The sequence below is a fragment of the Schistocerca americana genome, chromosome 5 (genome assembly GCF_021461395.2).
Source record: "Schistocerca americana isolate TAMUIC-IGC-003095 chromosome 5, iqSchAmer2.1, whole genome shotgun sequence".
NCBI classification, from domain to species: domain Eukaryota; kingdom Metazoa; phylum Arthropoda; class Insecta; order Orthoptera; family Acrididae; genus Schistocerca; species Schistocerca americana.
The window spans coordinates 286123345-286138701 of record NC_060123.1 but is presented as its reverse complement, the minus strand read 5'-3'; the positions used below and the strand labels follow the sequence as shown (position 1 = coordinate 286138701).

The 15357-nt window shown below is 42.9% G+C and overlaps 1 protein-coding gene across 1 annotated transcript in view; it reads right to left on the bottom strand.

Moving 5' to 3' along the window:
- Positions 1–15357, bottom strand: part of LOC124616316 (uncharacterized protein KIAA1522-like) — a 485968-nt gene that overhangs the window by 17315 nt on the left and 453296 nt on the right. Inside the window, exon 15 of the mRNA XM_047144621.1 lies at positions 493–625. Coding sequence (XP_047000577.1) covers positions 493–625 — 133 coding nt within the window. The remainder of the gene's footprint in view (positions 1–492; positions 626–15357) is intronic.

The following is a 15357-nucleotide window of genomic DNA, read 5'->3' as shown; positions in this document are numbered from 1 at the left end:
CCGTATCATGTCATGTCAGAAGATATTTTTATATTTTGACATCAGCTAAGACGCAATTATTCCACTTGATAATGTCCACACGGTCGAAACTGCAATTGGGTTTTACAAATAAAAGATTTTAGGTCAAAAGACGACCACAACATCATTTACATAATTTTGCATGCCTGTGTACCCCAGCTACTAGATTGAGATTTCTACGAATATGCTACTCTGCAAGATCACAAAAAAATATTTTTCTGTTTCTCGGCACACACTTTACTCCTGGTCTACGAGGCCCCACCCATAAAGTATAAATGAAAAATATTGTCATCTAAATCTCGTATTTCGTATTAAAAATGTGGATTTTCGCCTCATATTTTCTCACGTTCGAAGTTCACTGCCAGGCCACTAGGAGCGCTGCTCTCGTGCTGTGTTTCCGTATCTTATCATGGAACTTACACTTCCTGTAATTTGGTGTTCTGTGATGTTACGACATGGCTGAGGCCTTCTCACCTGGCGCCGTGTCCAGTACGGCGGGCGACTCGCAGTGCCACGGGTCCCGAGCGGATCCTCTTGAAAGCTGCGATGGCCTCCGCGTGTGACAAGCTCGTCATCAGCTCTCCGTTCAGCGCCAGTATCTCGTCACCTACCAAGGAAACAGCCATTTAGAATAACCACTCTTGTAATAGCAGTTCACACAAGACTCTTGTTCAGCACTTCCATTGCTCTACATGGGCGTCTAATTTAGTAGCCAGAGGATAATTCACGCTTCGTAAAATACTTTAGTAGTTATACAGGTTATATTGGAGACGATGCTGTTGTAAAAATGATTGATGCCGAAAGTAAAATAAAACGTAAGAAATACGCAAAATTGTTTATAGGTTGTCTGAAGAGGCAGACAGTGACCCGAGACTGAAACAATGCTATAAGCTAAAGAACGACATCATTTCTACGAGGCTGTCAGTTTAAATGAGTATTTTATTCATCACTAATAGCTGGTTTCGAGTTTGTGCTCATTTTCAAGTACACTGTGGATGTGGACACATCGTACTCGTAAGCAGTATGCATACAACAGAAATAGCGTACCATCATCCACAGTTGTACACGGCATAATAATCAACGGACACAACTTCACAATAGTTGTCCACAAACCACAATGTTTCAGTTTAACCATAGCGAGTAGAAGATGGTTTCACCTTGACGTCAATTTCTCTTTCGTAAATAACATGATAATCAGCAAACAATGGAGTGTGAATATATCTATTTTGCTTTGATTTAATTTCCGTTTTTTACCTGAGCATCCCATTAATTGGGCATCTCTTCTATATACAAGTTAGCCAACGAGTTGTTTATGCCTTGGTCCACAAAAGAGCGTGCGACTTGTACGCATCTCCCCAATCAATGCTAATACTATAAATGCGAAAGTAACTCTGCCTGTTACACTTTGGCGACTAAACCGATTCTGATAAAATTTAGTGTGGAGGTAGACTGAAAGCTGAGGAAGAACATAGGCGACTTTATAAAGTGCGTAGTACTGCATATTTATTGATTTGAAGAGTACAACGCGAAACATGAAACAATACTTGGTTTTTGAAAAGCTATTTACTCCTTGACTTTTGGATTTTATATTTGTGAAAATACTTTTATTGTTTGATATGTTTTGCATAGTACGATTCATTGTGATGAATAAAATTTTAAAAAAAATGCTCTGTTTTTCATCAACGCTTCCATTCTAATATCAAACACAAACACGTCACAATTTAGCCGCTGAGCGTCATGAGTCTCTTATAACTCATTAGTTGCACCCATACTTACCTGTACAGCTCGTGGTCATACGGTTAGCGTTGCCGTTTTATGAACGTGCGTACGTGGTTCAATTCCTGCCCCGGTCCGTTTTCTGCTCGCGACGGATGTGTGAGTTGTCCTCATCACCATTTTATCATCATCGAGTCCAAGACACCGAAGTGGCGTCAAATAAACAGACTTGCACCGAGATGGATATCACAATAGCGCTCTCCTAGCCAATAAAGCCACACGCATATTTCATGTAATTTTATTTTACTGGTACGCGAGCGCAGCCGTCGGTAACAGCTGGAACCCAATGTTTACACTACGTAATCAAAAGTATCCGGACACGTGGATGAAAATGACTCACAACTTCGGGGCGCCCTCCATCGATAATGCTGGAATTCAGTATGGTGTTGGCCCACCCTTAGCCTTGATGATAGCTTCCACTCTCGCAGGCATACGTTCAATCTGATGCTGGAAGGTTTCTTGGGGAATGGCAGCTCATTCTTCACTGAGGGCTGCACAGAGGAGAGGTATCGATGTCGGTCGACGAAGCCTGGCACGAAGTCGGCGTTTCAAAACATCCCGAAAGTTTTCTACAGTATTCAGGTCAGGACTCTGTATAGGCCAGTCCATTACAGGGATGTTATTGTTGTATAACCACTCCGTCACAGGCCGTGCATAATGAACAGGTGCTCGATCGTTTTGTAAGATGAAATCGCCATCCCCGAATTGCTCTTCAACATTGGGAAGCAAGAAGGTGCTTAAAACATCAGAGTATTTCTGTGCTGTGGCAGTGCCATTCAAAACATCAAGGAGTGCAGCCCCCTCCATAAAAAACACGACCACACCATAACACCACTGCCTCCAAATTTTACTGTTGGCACTACACACACTGGCAAATGGCGTTCACCGGGCGTTTGCCATTGGATCGCCACATTGTGTACCGTGATTCGTCACTCCGGACAACGTTTGTCCATTGTTCAACCGTCCAATGTTTATGCTTCTCATACCAAGCGAGGTGTCGTTTAGCATTTACCGGAGTGATGTGTTGCTTATGAGCAGCTGTTCGACCGTGAAATCCAAGTTTTCTCATCACCCGCCTAACTGTCGTAGTACTTGCAGTGGGTCGTGATGCAGTTTGGAATTCCTGTGTGATGATCTGAATAGATGTCTGCCTATTACACATTACGACTCTGCCGGCCGCGGTGGTCTCGCGGTTCTAGGCGCGCAGTCCGGAACCGTGCGACTGCTACGGTCGCAGGTTCGAATTCTGCCTCGGGCATGGATGTGTGTGATGTCCTTAGGTTAGTTAGGTTTAAGTAGTTCTAAGTTCTAGGGGACTGATGACCACAGCAGTTGAGTCCCATAGTGCTCAGAGCCATTTAACATTACGACTCTCTTCAACTGTCGGCGGTCTCTGTCAGTCAACAGACGAAGTCGGCCTGTACGCTTTTGTGCTGTCCCTTAATGTTTCCACTTCACTATCACACCTAGGGATGTTTAGGAGTGTGAAACGTATGACATAAGTGACATCGAATCACCTGAACACGTTCGAAGTCGTCTGTGGCTAGCGCTGCTGCTTCTGGATCACGGGGTCCAGGGTTCGATTCCCGGCCAGGTTGGGTATTTTCTCTGCGCGGAACTGGGTGATTGCGTGGTCCCAATCATTTCATCATCATCATCATCATCATCATCAACATCATCATCATCATCATCATTCGTGGCAGTGGCTAGATTGGACTGTGTAAAAAAAAATATGGAGGGTGTAACAACTGGGACTTTGTGCGGGTGCTGATGACCACGCAGTTGAGCGCCCCGAAACCATACATCATCATCACCACGTTTGACGTCCGTGAGTTCCGCGGAGCGCCCCATTCTGCTCTCTCACGATGTCTAATGACTACTGAGGTCGCTGATATGGAGTACCTGGCAGAAGGTGGTAGCAAAATGCACCTAATATGAAAAAAGTCTGTTTTGGGGGATGTCCTGATACTTTTGATCATATAGTATATATAATCCTCAACGTGTTTAGTTCGTGCCAATCTATACTTTCATAATAACATTATAAATGCAAAAGTAACCCTCACTGCTACATTTTCATGATTTAACCGCTGAACTAGTATCCATGAGGTCTAGCGTGATATAGCTTGAACCCTGGTGAAGAAGCTAGGCTGCTTTACCAAGTGTGTAGTTCAAGTTACTTATTACTATGAAAAATATTACGCAAATTATGGAAAAAATTTACTCTTCGAAAAAATTACTTACTCTTTCACTTTTGAACTTTATCATATTTGTAAAAACGCTTTTATTGGTTAATATTTTCTACGTAACATGATTCAACGTAATCAATACAATGCTTATTCAGTTCTTAACGTGTTTAATCCATACCAAACCAGTATTACTAACTGCAAAAGTAATGCATTCTCTCAAGTTTTCATGATTCTACCACTCAATCAATTCCGATGGTATTTGGTATGGCGATAGCTTGAACCTTGAGGAAGACCGTAGGGTACCAGAAAGTTGTAACTTCTTGTGTATTATTAACATTTTTAAATATGATATACATGTGTGGCACGCAGACGACCCTGGCACGATGGTAGGCGACTCTTAGTGCCTGTAGATTACCCCCATGACAGTGAAAATCACTGTTATTGTGCACACGGTCTATGATATTGAGTTCTTTCACCACCTGGTATAGCTTAAGAGTTTTGATGGGGGTAGAACAATGAAATCTGTCAAGCCGAAGAACCATATTTAAAACTATTACTATAAGCCTCGCAAACGTAAGTCTGACTTAGCGCATAGTTCTAAGAGAACTCATGCTGCGAAAGCTACACGTATGCAGTAGACCTCAGAACAATATCATTCCCGCCAGAACTTAGATGAGGAACGTCAAGCGGCCTTAAGAGCTGTAGAGACATTAGAACAGTCACAAGCCAGTCGCATTTTAGACACTGTGCGTCACGCGTCTCTTACACCTTCCAAGACTCTTGAAGACTCACAACAACGGCGGTATTTAAAGGCTGTACTACATGCAGAGTGTGTTACCTTTACATGTGCAACATGGGAGGCTTTTGATGAGCCTGCATTTGATTAACTATGTTAATCATAAATTATTTGTCACAGGGGAACGTATCAAAAATGTAGGCACCATAACGCATTAAAATGTAAGGGAGAAACGGTTGGTAAGCGTTACTCTGGCGTCAGAATCTCACAACCAGTACTAAGTATGCCAGAGAAATCCCTAAAAACTCTACTCTTGCACGAATATAGTGAATCTATACTGCGTAAAGAGTTTGACAGAGCACTGAAAGATCTGAGTCGAAACAAGGCCCCCGGAGTAGACAACATTCCATTAGAACTACTGACAGCCTTGGGAGAGCCAGTCCTGACAAAACTCTACCATCTGGTGAGCAAGATGTATGAGACAGGCGAAATACCCTCAGACTTCAAGAAGAATATAATAATTCCAATCCCAAAGAAAGCGGGTGTTGACAGATGTGAAAATTACCGAACTATCAGTTTAATAAGTCACAGCTGCAAAATACTAACGCGAATTCTTTACAGACGAATGGAAAAACTGATAGAAGTCGACCTCGGGGAAGATCAGTTTGGATTCCGTAGAAATTGTGGAATACGTGAGGCAATACTGCCCTTCGACTTATCTTAGAAGAAAGATTAAGGAGAGGCAAACCTACGTTTCTAGCATTTGTAGACTTAGAGAAAGCTTTTCACAATGCTGATTGGAATACTCTCTTTAAAATTCTGAAGGTGGCAAAGGTAAAATACAGGGAGCGAAAGGCTATTTATAATTTGTACAGAAACCAGATGGCAGTTATAAGAGTCGAGGGACATGAAAGGGAAACAGTGGTTGGGAAGGGAGTGAGACAGGGTTGTAGCCTATCCCCGATGCTATTCAATCTGTATATTGAGCAAGCAACAAAGGAAACAAAAGAAAAGTTCGGAGTAGGTATTAAAATCCATGGAGAAGAAATAAAAACTTTGAGGTTCGCCGATGACATTGTAATTCTGTCGGAGACAGCAAAGGACTTGGAAGAGCAGTTGAACGGAATGGACAGTGTCTTGAAAGGAGGGTATAAGGTGAACATCAACAAAAGCAAAACGAGGATCATGGAATGTAGTCGAATTAAGTCGGGTGATGCTGAGCGAATTAAATTAGGAAATGAGACACTTAGAGTAGTAAAGGGATTTTGCTATTTGGGGAGCAAAATAACTGACGATGGTCGAAGTAGAGAGGATATAAAATGTAGACTGGCGATGGCAAGGAAAGCGTTTCTGAAGAAGAAAAATTTGTTAACATCGAGTATAGATTTAAATGTCAGGAAGTCATTTCTGAAAGTATTTGTATGGAGTGTAGCCATGTATGGAAGTGAAACGTGGACGATAAATAGTTTAGACAAGAAGAGAATAGAAGCTTTCGAAATGTGGTGCTACAGAAGAATGCTGAAGATTAGATGGGTAGATCACATAACTAATGAGGAGGTATTGAATAGAATTGGGGAGAAGAGGAGCTTGTGGCACAACCTGACTAGAAGAAGGGATCGGTTGGTAGGACATGTTCTGAGACATCGAGGGATCACCAATTTAGTATTGGAGGGCAGCGTGGAGAGTAAAAATCGTGGAGGGAGACCAAGAGGTGAATACACTAAGCAGATTCAGAAGGATGTAGGCTGCAGTAGGTACTGGGAGATGAAGAAGCTTGTACAGGATAGAGTAGCATGGAGAGTTGCATCAAACCAGTCTCAGGACTGAAGACCGCAACAACAACAGGTATTCTTTAAATATTATTAGGAAATACAATGCATGCTTTCAGATTCGACATACAGCAAAACAATAGAAACACATTCGTTATGTATCTACAAATCATCACTGCATGCAGTTTTATACTTACATCTGTATACTACTGTATACACAGACATCTCATAAAATTAGTAGCTTACTTACTCACCATCACTCTTCATAACAAAACCACTGATATGCGAGTGAAGGAGCGAGTAAAAGCAATCTGTTTTTTACATTTTTAAGCCATTACAATAAGCATGAAAGCGTCCCTTTAGGTGCTTCAGATATGACGTTTCTTTTGCACATGTGTTAATTTCTGAATAATTCCGACAGATGGCAGAGCCGGAGCGAACCATCAAAATGGCGTCATTGCAAGACACTCATTACAAGCAACATGCTGTAGTTGAGTTCTTGGGAGCGGAAAAAGAAACCGTGGTGAACATCCATAAACGTTTGTGCGCAGTGTATGGTAATGACGTAGGTAATAGGTGTGCTGTTGGGCGATCAGTAAAGAGAGAGAAAACACCAGGAAGTGGAGAGACTGAGCTCAACAACAGGCTACGTTCGGGACTCCTTTCATTGCGACTGCCGCCGACATGGCGAATCGCACGAGTGCATTTGATCGTGTAGATTGGCGCATTTCAACTCGAAAACTGGCTCTGTAGCATTGGAAACGCATGTGCAATGATTGGCACTTTTGGATAGTCAGACGTATGCTCAAGGTGGGTTTAACGAATGCCAACAACAGACCACAAGATTCGAGGAAAAGCAGTTCTTCTGATCTCCTGGAGCAGTGTGAGGAATGGTCTTTCTCTCACGTATCGTTCCTGGTGACGAAACCTGGATGCAACACGTTGAACCAGAACAGAAGAGAAGGCCACTGAAATGGTACCACCTACACTCAGCAAAAAGAAAGGAATTCCAGGCCGCTCCCTCTACTGGCAAAGTCACGATGACGCCTTTTTGGGATAGTGATGGCGTCATTCACATAGATGCGTTGCCAAAGGGGTCAACTGTTACTTCAGGGACATATGTGCAGACTTTGCACAAACTCAATTACCGTTTCTGGCGCGTACGATCTGAAAAGAATCCAAAAGAAATCTTGCTCCATCTTGACAATGCACACTTACATAAAAGACTCAGAACTCGGGAACACATCATCAAATTTGGTGGGACATCATCGCATATGTCGTCGTTCATGTGTGACAACCAGCACTCCTGTACGAGAATTACATAATATGTAATATTATACGAGTGCAAGTTGTGGCGCATGAGCGACGACAGATGTAAGTTTGCATCTAGCATTGAGTCGTACACGGATACCCAAAGCGTAAAACGTCTGGCTCCTGGTCCGACACAAATTTTCAGTGTCTTACCGTTGTATAATTGATGATTGTCCATAGTCGCAACTGCGAATACATTTCACGGTATTTTTAACATGTGGCCCTCGGCTACGTAATGCACGTTGTCAAGTTGTAATCTGAATGTGTGATTTTATTACATTGTATGTTGTAATACATTTTATTCCCACAGTTCCGAAGAAATCCACGTTCGTAGAGTGAAACATGTCAAAATAAAATCATGCGATTTGTGGCTGCGCTACAATTTTAATTTCTAATGGTCGCTATTCGCATTCAGGGAATGCCTACGCTCGTTAAATTTATGTATCTCTTTGTACGTACTAAAGATGACATGTAGACCGATTCACTTAAATATCTTTTTTGTATATACAGTCACTTCGTCCACATCAACCAACATTTTGGAAAGCAAGTAAGAACCTGATGACATAATCACGACTCAAATACTGTACCGTACAGAATTTACATGCAGCGGAAATCGATTGTGTGTGCTGAAATCTGGCAGCCAAATCAGCATTTGGAGTGTTTACACGACCGGCAACACACAGTATTGGGAAACCGTATTTGGGGGCCCATATGTGGAGGCAAGCAATACCGGACCTCGACACTCGTCGCTTCACGTAATACACGCAGGTGGCTGGCATTTGTTTCTTTGTCGAGCCCAGCCGCCAGGTGCGGGGGCGCACGGGGTACCAGCGCGTCCGGCGGATGCCTGGGCGTCGGCATGTAGGGGTGGGAGGTTAAGGGGTGGGGGTAAGGGATGGGGGTCTGCGGCCTCGCGGCGACATTGCGGACGCGCTGGAACTCGGCGGCGCTGCCCCCGCAGACACGCCGGCTGTGCTGTGGTTTGTGCCTCGGGGCACGCGGTCAGTCTCAGTGATTCGTATGATGGCTGTGTACTGCACGAGTACGGCACGCATTTGTAGTCTGGCGGCAACAGTAGAGCGAGTACACGATTTCCCACCTTCTTTACCCATGTACCTCGTTCACTACGTTTACATAGGGGGCCCCCAAAACCCGGTTCTCGTAAACAAATATCCCAATGTCGATACTGCTTTTTATTGGCTATGTAAACATTTGAACATCTATTCTGGAAATGTGGGTCCGACTACCGCATTTCCACCTACACAATTCCTCAAGTGACTGTACAATGAATGGCAGAGAGTACGAGGTGTGACAATAAAGTAACGAGACTCATGTGAAAAAAAAAAATGTTGCTTACCGTTTTAGTCAAGTTTCGTGTTGTCTCCTTCAAAGTAGTTTCCCTTCTGTCTGCACACGCTTTTTCCAGCGCTTCTGCCATTGGTGGTAACATTTCTGGAACTCATCTTCTGTAATATCCTCTAAGACCCTCGTCACAGCTTTCTGGACATTTTGTGTTGTTTGAAAATGGTGTCCCTTGACCGCCGTTTTGACTCTTGGAAATAGAAAAAAGTCGCACAGAGCGATATCTGGCGAATAAGGTGACTGTGGTAGTACTGAAATTTGTTTTGAGGTTAAAAATTGCTGTACTGACAGAGCAGTATGGGGACCATTTTTGCACAAATATTTCTCATGCCAAGATCTTCAGTTATTATTAGACGAACCGTTACTCGATTCATGTTCAGTTCATCTGCAATCGTTTTCACGGATAATCTTCGATCATATCATATGAGTTCATGCACCCTGGTCAAGTTGACATCCATCCGTGGTCGTCCACTGCGGTCCCTCATCTTTAACATTCGTTCTGCCTTCACTAAACATTTTATGCCAACGAAAAACTTGAGCTCTTGACATAACCTCCTCTCCAAAAGCCTTCTGAAGCTTACCGTAAATTGTCGTCGCGTTTTCACCCGATTTAAAGCAAAAAGAAATGGCATACCGTTGCGCAATATTATGTGGTTCCATTTCCGTGACGAGAGACACAAAGACATGTTAACTTATTACAGCACAACTCCCGACTGAGCAGTTGCATCCATGTGCCGCTTGGACTAGAAGCAGCTTATAGACCAAGGTCAAAGATATTGTGCCTATGCAAGCCTGCAGGGTTGTCACATCTTGCAAAGAAAATCAGTCTCATTACTTTATTGTCGCACCTTGTACGTCACACCAGTATTGTCCATTTCCGTTCCCATTCCATTTGTGTACTGAGCGAGGGGAAAATGGCTTTATGCTTCTGTACGTGCTCTTATCTCTCTTAATATTATGGCTCTAAATATACAAAAATGTAAGTTAATGTGTATGAGTAGGAAGAATAAACCCATCATGTTTGGATACAGCATTACTGGTGTCCTGCTTGATACAGTCACATCGTTTAAGTATTTGGATGTAGCGTTGTAAAGCGTATGAAATGGAATGAGCATGTGAGGATTGTGGTAGCGAAGGGGAATTGTCGACTTCGGTTTATTGGGAGAATCTTGCGGAAAGTGTGGATCATTTGTAAAGGATACCTTACATAGGACGCTATTATCGAGTACTGTTAGAGTACTGGGATCGACACCAGGTCTCATTAGAGGCAGACATCGAAGCAGTTCAGAGACAGGCTGCAAGATTTGTTACTGGTAGGTTCCAACAACAGGCAAGTGTTATGGAGACTCTTCGGGAATCCTTATGGGAATCCCTGGAACTCTGGAGGAACACTGTTGAGGAAACTCATAGAACCGGCATTTCAGGCTGACTACAGAACGATCCTACTATCGCCGACATGCATTTCGAGTAAGGACCACAAAAATAAGATACGAGAAATTAAGGTTCATACGGAGGCATCTAAACAGTCGTTTTCTCCTCGCTCTATCTGATAGTGGAACAGGAAAGGAAGCGACTAGTAGAGGTACAGGGTACATTCCGCCACGCACTGTACCGTGGCTTGGGTAGTATGTATGTGCTGAATCCAGCCTATTCGGCAAATGTGAGGTGTCTAGGAAACCTGCTTTGTCGGATCGCTAGACGACATTCAAACAAATCGTATTAATGAGTTCTATTACAAAATGAGCAATTACAATACTTTGTGTTACACAGATGTGTCGCAAGCAAAGGGTGACATACGAAATAGTCAAGTTTATTCAGTGTAACAATTCCAAGTCGCTGCGATACAAGCGTCTAAGCTTGAAGCCGCTCTTCAATTGGGCCGCGACCAGTCGGGCGCGGTGCTTATGTCCTCTTCGCATAGAGACCGCTGCTGTCGCGTTGTCGTCCGAGAGAGGGGTCGGTCACTGTGCAATTGGCTGACGTCTTCTCACAGTCCTCTCTACTCTGTCGTTCCTGACTGGCGCGCCGGCGCTTGACTTTACGCCGTAACAGTATGTGGATGTAGACGAAATGGTATAACAGAAGTAGGATTCGTTATGAATAGGGCAGACAGTGAGCAACTGTGAATAGTTCAGTTACAGGATTTTTTTCATCATATTTGAGAACAAACCAACGCCAGCAGTGATAGTTCAGGTATACACGCCAGCATCGCAAGCACAAGATGAAGAGATGGAGAAAGTATATGAGGAAATTGAATGGGCAACTAAGTATGTAAAGGCGGATGAAATCTTATAATCACGGGAGACCAGAGCGCGGTTGTAGGGGAAGGAATAGAAGAGTTACAGGTGAATGTTGGATTGGCAGTAGGTATGAGACAGAAAAGGTCTAATTGACTTCTGCAGTAAATTTCAAGTGGCAATAGGAAATCCTCTGTTCAAGTATCGCAAGAGGACGAGGTATACGTGGAAAAGATCTGGAGGTACGGGAAGATTCCAGTTGGGTTACATCATGCTCAGACATACATTCCGAAATCAGATATTGAATTCTAAAGCGTACCCAGATGCAGTTCTAGATTCAGACTACAACTTAAAAATGAAGAAGAGTAGACTGAAGCTTAAGATATTGTACAGAAAAATCAGTCTGGAAGAAAGTGGGTACCATGTACTGAGGAATGACGAGACACGTTTGAAGTTCATAAAGTATGTGGAGTGGCCAGTTACGTTGAAGAGTAGAGAGAAGACCTCTAAAAAGGGCAGTTTCAAGTGTTGGTTCAAATGGCTCTGAGCACTATGGGACTTAACATCTAACGTCATCAGTCTCCTAGAACTTAGAACTACTTAAAGCTAACTAACCTAAGGACATCACACACATCCATGCCCGAGGCAGGATTCGAACCTGCGGCCGTAGCGGTCGCGCGGTTCCAGACTGAAGCGCCTATAACCGCTCGGCTTCAAGTGTTGGACAGATAAACATAGGTTCTGGGGAAGTAACAGCTAAGAAACCTAGGGGAACAGAAGTAATACTTCAGCTGATTGATGAAAGAAATAACAACAATGTTTAGGAAAAGATAGACAAATAGCCACGTAAACCACTTAGGAATGAAATCAACAGTAAATTCAGGGCAGCCAAGACGAAATAGCTGCAGGAAAGATGTGAAGAAATCGAGAAAGAAGTGATGGATGAAAGGTTTCACTCGGTATACAGAAATGTTGGGAAAGGTGATACTATTAAGACTGCAATGGGAATTCCACAGTTAAACGCATAGGAGAGAGCGGATAAGTGGAAAGAGTACATGAGGGAGAGGAATTGTGTGATGAGGTGATAGAAGAATGAACTGGAGTTGATATGGAAGAGATGGGTGATGCAGAATTAGACTTCGGATCAAGTAAGGCAGAAGTGATAGGTAACATTCAATCGGAATTTCTAAAATAATTGGCGGAAGTGTGTAGAATCTATGAAACTAGTGATGTACCATCAGACTTTCGGAAAAAAAGTCATCCACACAATACTAAAGATAGCAAGAGGTGATAAGTACGAGATCTATTGCACAATCAGCTTAACTGCTTAGGCATCTAAGTTGGCGGTAAGAGTAATATACAGAAAAATGGAAAAGAAAACTGAAAATCTGTTAGATGAAGATCATTTTGGATTTAAGTAAGCTAAAGGCGCCAGAGAAGCAGTTTTGATGTTGCACTTGGTAGTGGAAGCAAGACTGAAGAAAAAGAAGATATGCTCATAGAATTTTTCGATCCAGAAAAAGCGTTCGACAATGTAAAACAGTGCAGAAGTTCGAAATTCAGAGAAAAATAAGAGTAAGATATAGGAAAAGACGTGATATACAATACGTACATGGGCCAAAAGGGATAAGACTGGAAGAACAAGAATGAAGTGCTTGGAATAAACAGGGTATAAGACTGGGATGCACTCTTTCACCTATGCTGTTCAATATGCACATCCGAGAATCAATGATAGAATTAAAAGAGAGGTTCAAGAGTGGAATTAAAATTCAGGGTGAATGGATAAAAATGACAAGATTCGCTGATGATATTGCTACCATTAGTGAAAGTTAAGAAAAATTACAGAATTTCATGAATGGAATGAACTGTCTGATCAGTACAGAAAGTGGATTGAGAGTATACTGGAAAAAAGACAAAAGTAACGAGAAGTAGCAGAAATGAGAACAGCAAGGAACTTAACATCAGGCTTGCTGATTAAGAAGTAGACAATGTGGAGGAATTCCGCTACCTTGGAGGGAATATAAGAAAGGAGAACATAGAAAGCACACTAGCACAATCAAAGAGGGCATTTCTGGCAAGGTAAGTCTACTACTATCAAACATAGGCCTTAATTTGAGGAAGAAATGTGTGAGAATGTGCTATTGGAGAACAGTATTGTATGGTAGGAGAACAGTATTGTATGGTAGTGAATCATGATTAGTGGTAAAACCGGAAGGGAAGAGAACCGAAGCGTTTGAGATGTGGTGCAACAAAAAACTGTTGAAAATTAGATGGACTGATAAAATAAGGAATGAGGAGGTTCTATGGAGAATAGGTAATGAGAGGAACATGTGTAAATCAATGACAAGAAGAAGGGACAGGATGATAGAACGTGTGTAAAGACATCAGGGAATAGCCTCCATGATACCTGAGTGAGCTACAGAAAGTGAAGACTGTAGGGGAAGACTGAGATTGGAAAACATTCAACAGGCAACTCGACACAGGGTGTAGGGACTATTCTGAGATGAAGAGGTTAGCGCAGGAGAGCAATTCTTGGTGCGTCGCATCAAATCAGTGAGAGACGCAAAACGAAATAAAGCGAGTATAATGTAGCGTACCGATAGCACAATCTTCTTCGAATACATGTTCTCTAAAGTTACCGATCAGGGTTTCAGAAGAACTATGTCGTTTTTCTTGCAAGGATTTCGATTTAAGTTTCTCGAGACTATCTCATTCACTTTCGAATGGGCCAAAGTATCCTGTTACGATCCTGGCAGCGTGTCTCCGAATTCTTGTGTCATATCTGCCTGATAAAGATTCCAAACACTGGAACCATGCTCTATAATTAGTCGTACAAGTGTTTGTATGCTATTTCCTTTGTATATGCAGTATATTTGTTCAAAGTCATTCAAAATAACCTAAGTCTTCCATTCAGTTTCTCTAAATCTGTTATTACGAGGGGCGTTCAATAAGGAATGCTGAAAGCAGGTTCGTTTTATTGAGGATTCCATTACACAATTTGTCTACAAAACCCCATTTTTCAACATAATCTCCGTTCGATGTGACGGCCTTACGCCACCTCACTGGTAGGATTTATATGCCCTCATGGTACCACTCTACTATTCTTCTTGCTGAATCAGTAACCTCCCCATCATCCAAGTACTGCTTCCTGCGGAGTGCATCCTTCATTGGGTCAAAGAGACGGAAGTCGGACTGTTCAGATCTGGGGTGTAGGGATGCTGAGTAAGAACAGTCCAACGAAGTTATCTGAGCTGCTCTCAGGTGGGCAAGACATGTGTGAGGCCTCGCGTTGTCATGGAGAAGGAGAAGTTCGTTTGCACTTTTTTGGCGACGAACACACTGAAGTAGTTTCTTCAGTTTTCTGAGAGTAGCACAATACACTTCAGAGTTGATTGTTGCACCATGAATGAGGATATAAAACAGAATAGCCCCTTCAGAATACCAGAAGACCGTCGCCGTGAAGTGCCACTCCATGGATTGGCGCTTTGTTTCCGGTTTGGAATGAAAAACCCGTCTTTCGTCATCTGTGACGTTGTTCAACAAAAAATTGTCACCATCAGCCTCGTAAAGCGCGAGCAATTGCTGACAGATGGCCTTTCTTTGCTCTCTATGGTCTTCTGTTACATGACGAGGAAGCCAGCAGTCACACAGCTTGGAGTACCTTACTGGTGGGCGAATGTGTCAGTACAACAGGGACGTTCAGTTGTGTAGCGACGTGTTTGTTTGTCATCCGTCGGTCACCTCGAATGAGAGTATGCGCACTTTCCAACATTGCAGGAGTCATGGCTGTGTGCTACCGGCCGTCACGCGAGAGATCGGACGGGTTTCCGCGACCTTGTTGCGATGATGACAAACTCATCGTACAACAACTTACCGTGCTTTTCTTCACTGCTAGATCGCGTAGAAATTCTGCAAGTGCCTATAAATATCAGCGATGCTCCGGTTTTCGCCAAAAGAAACGA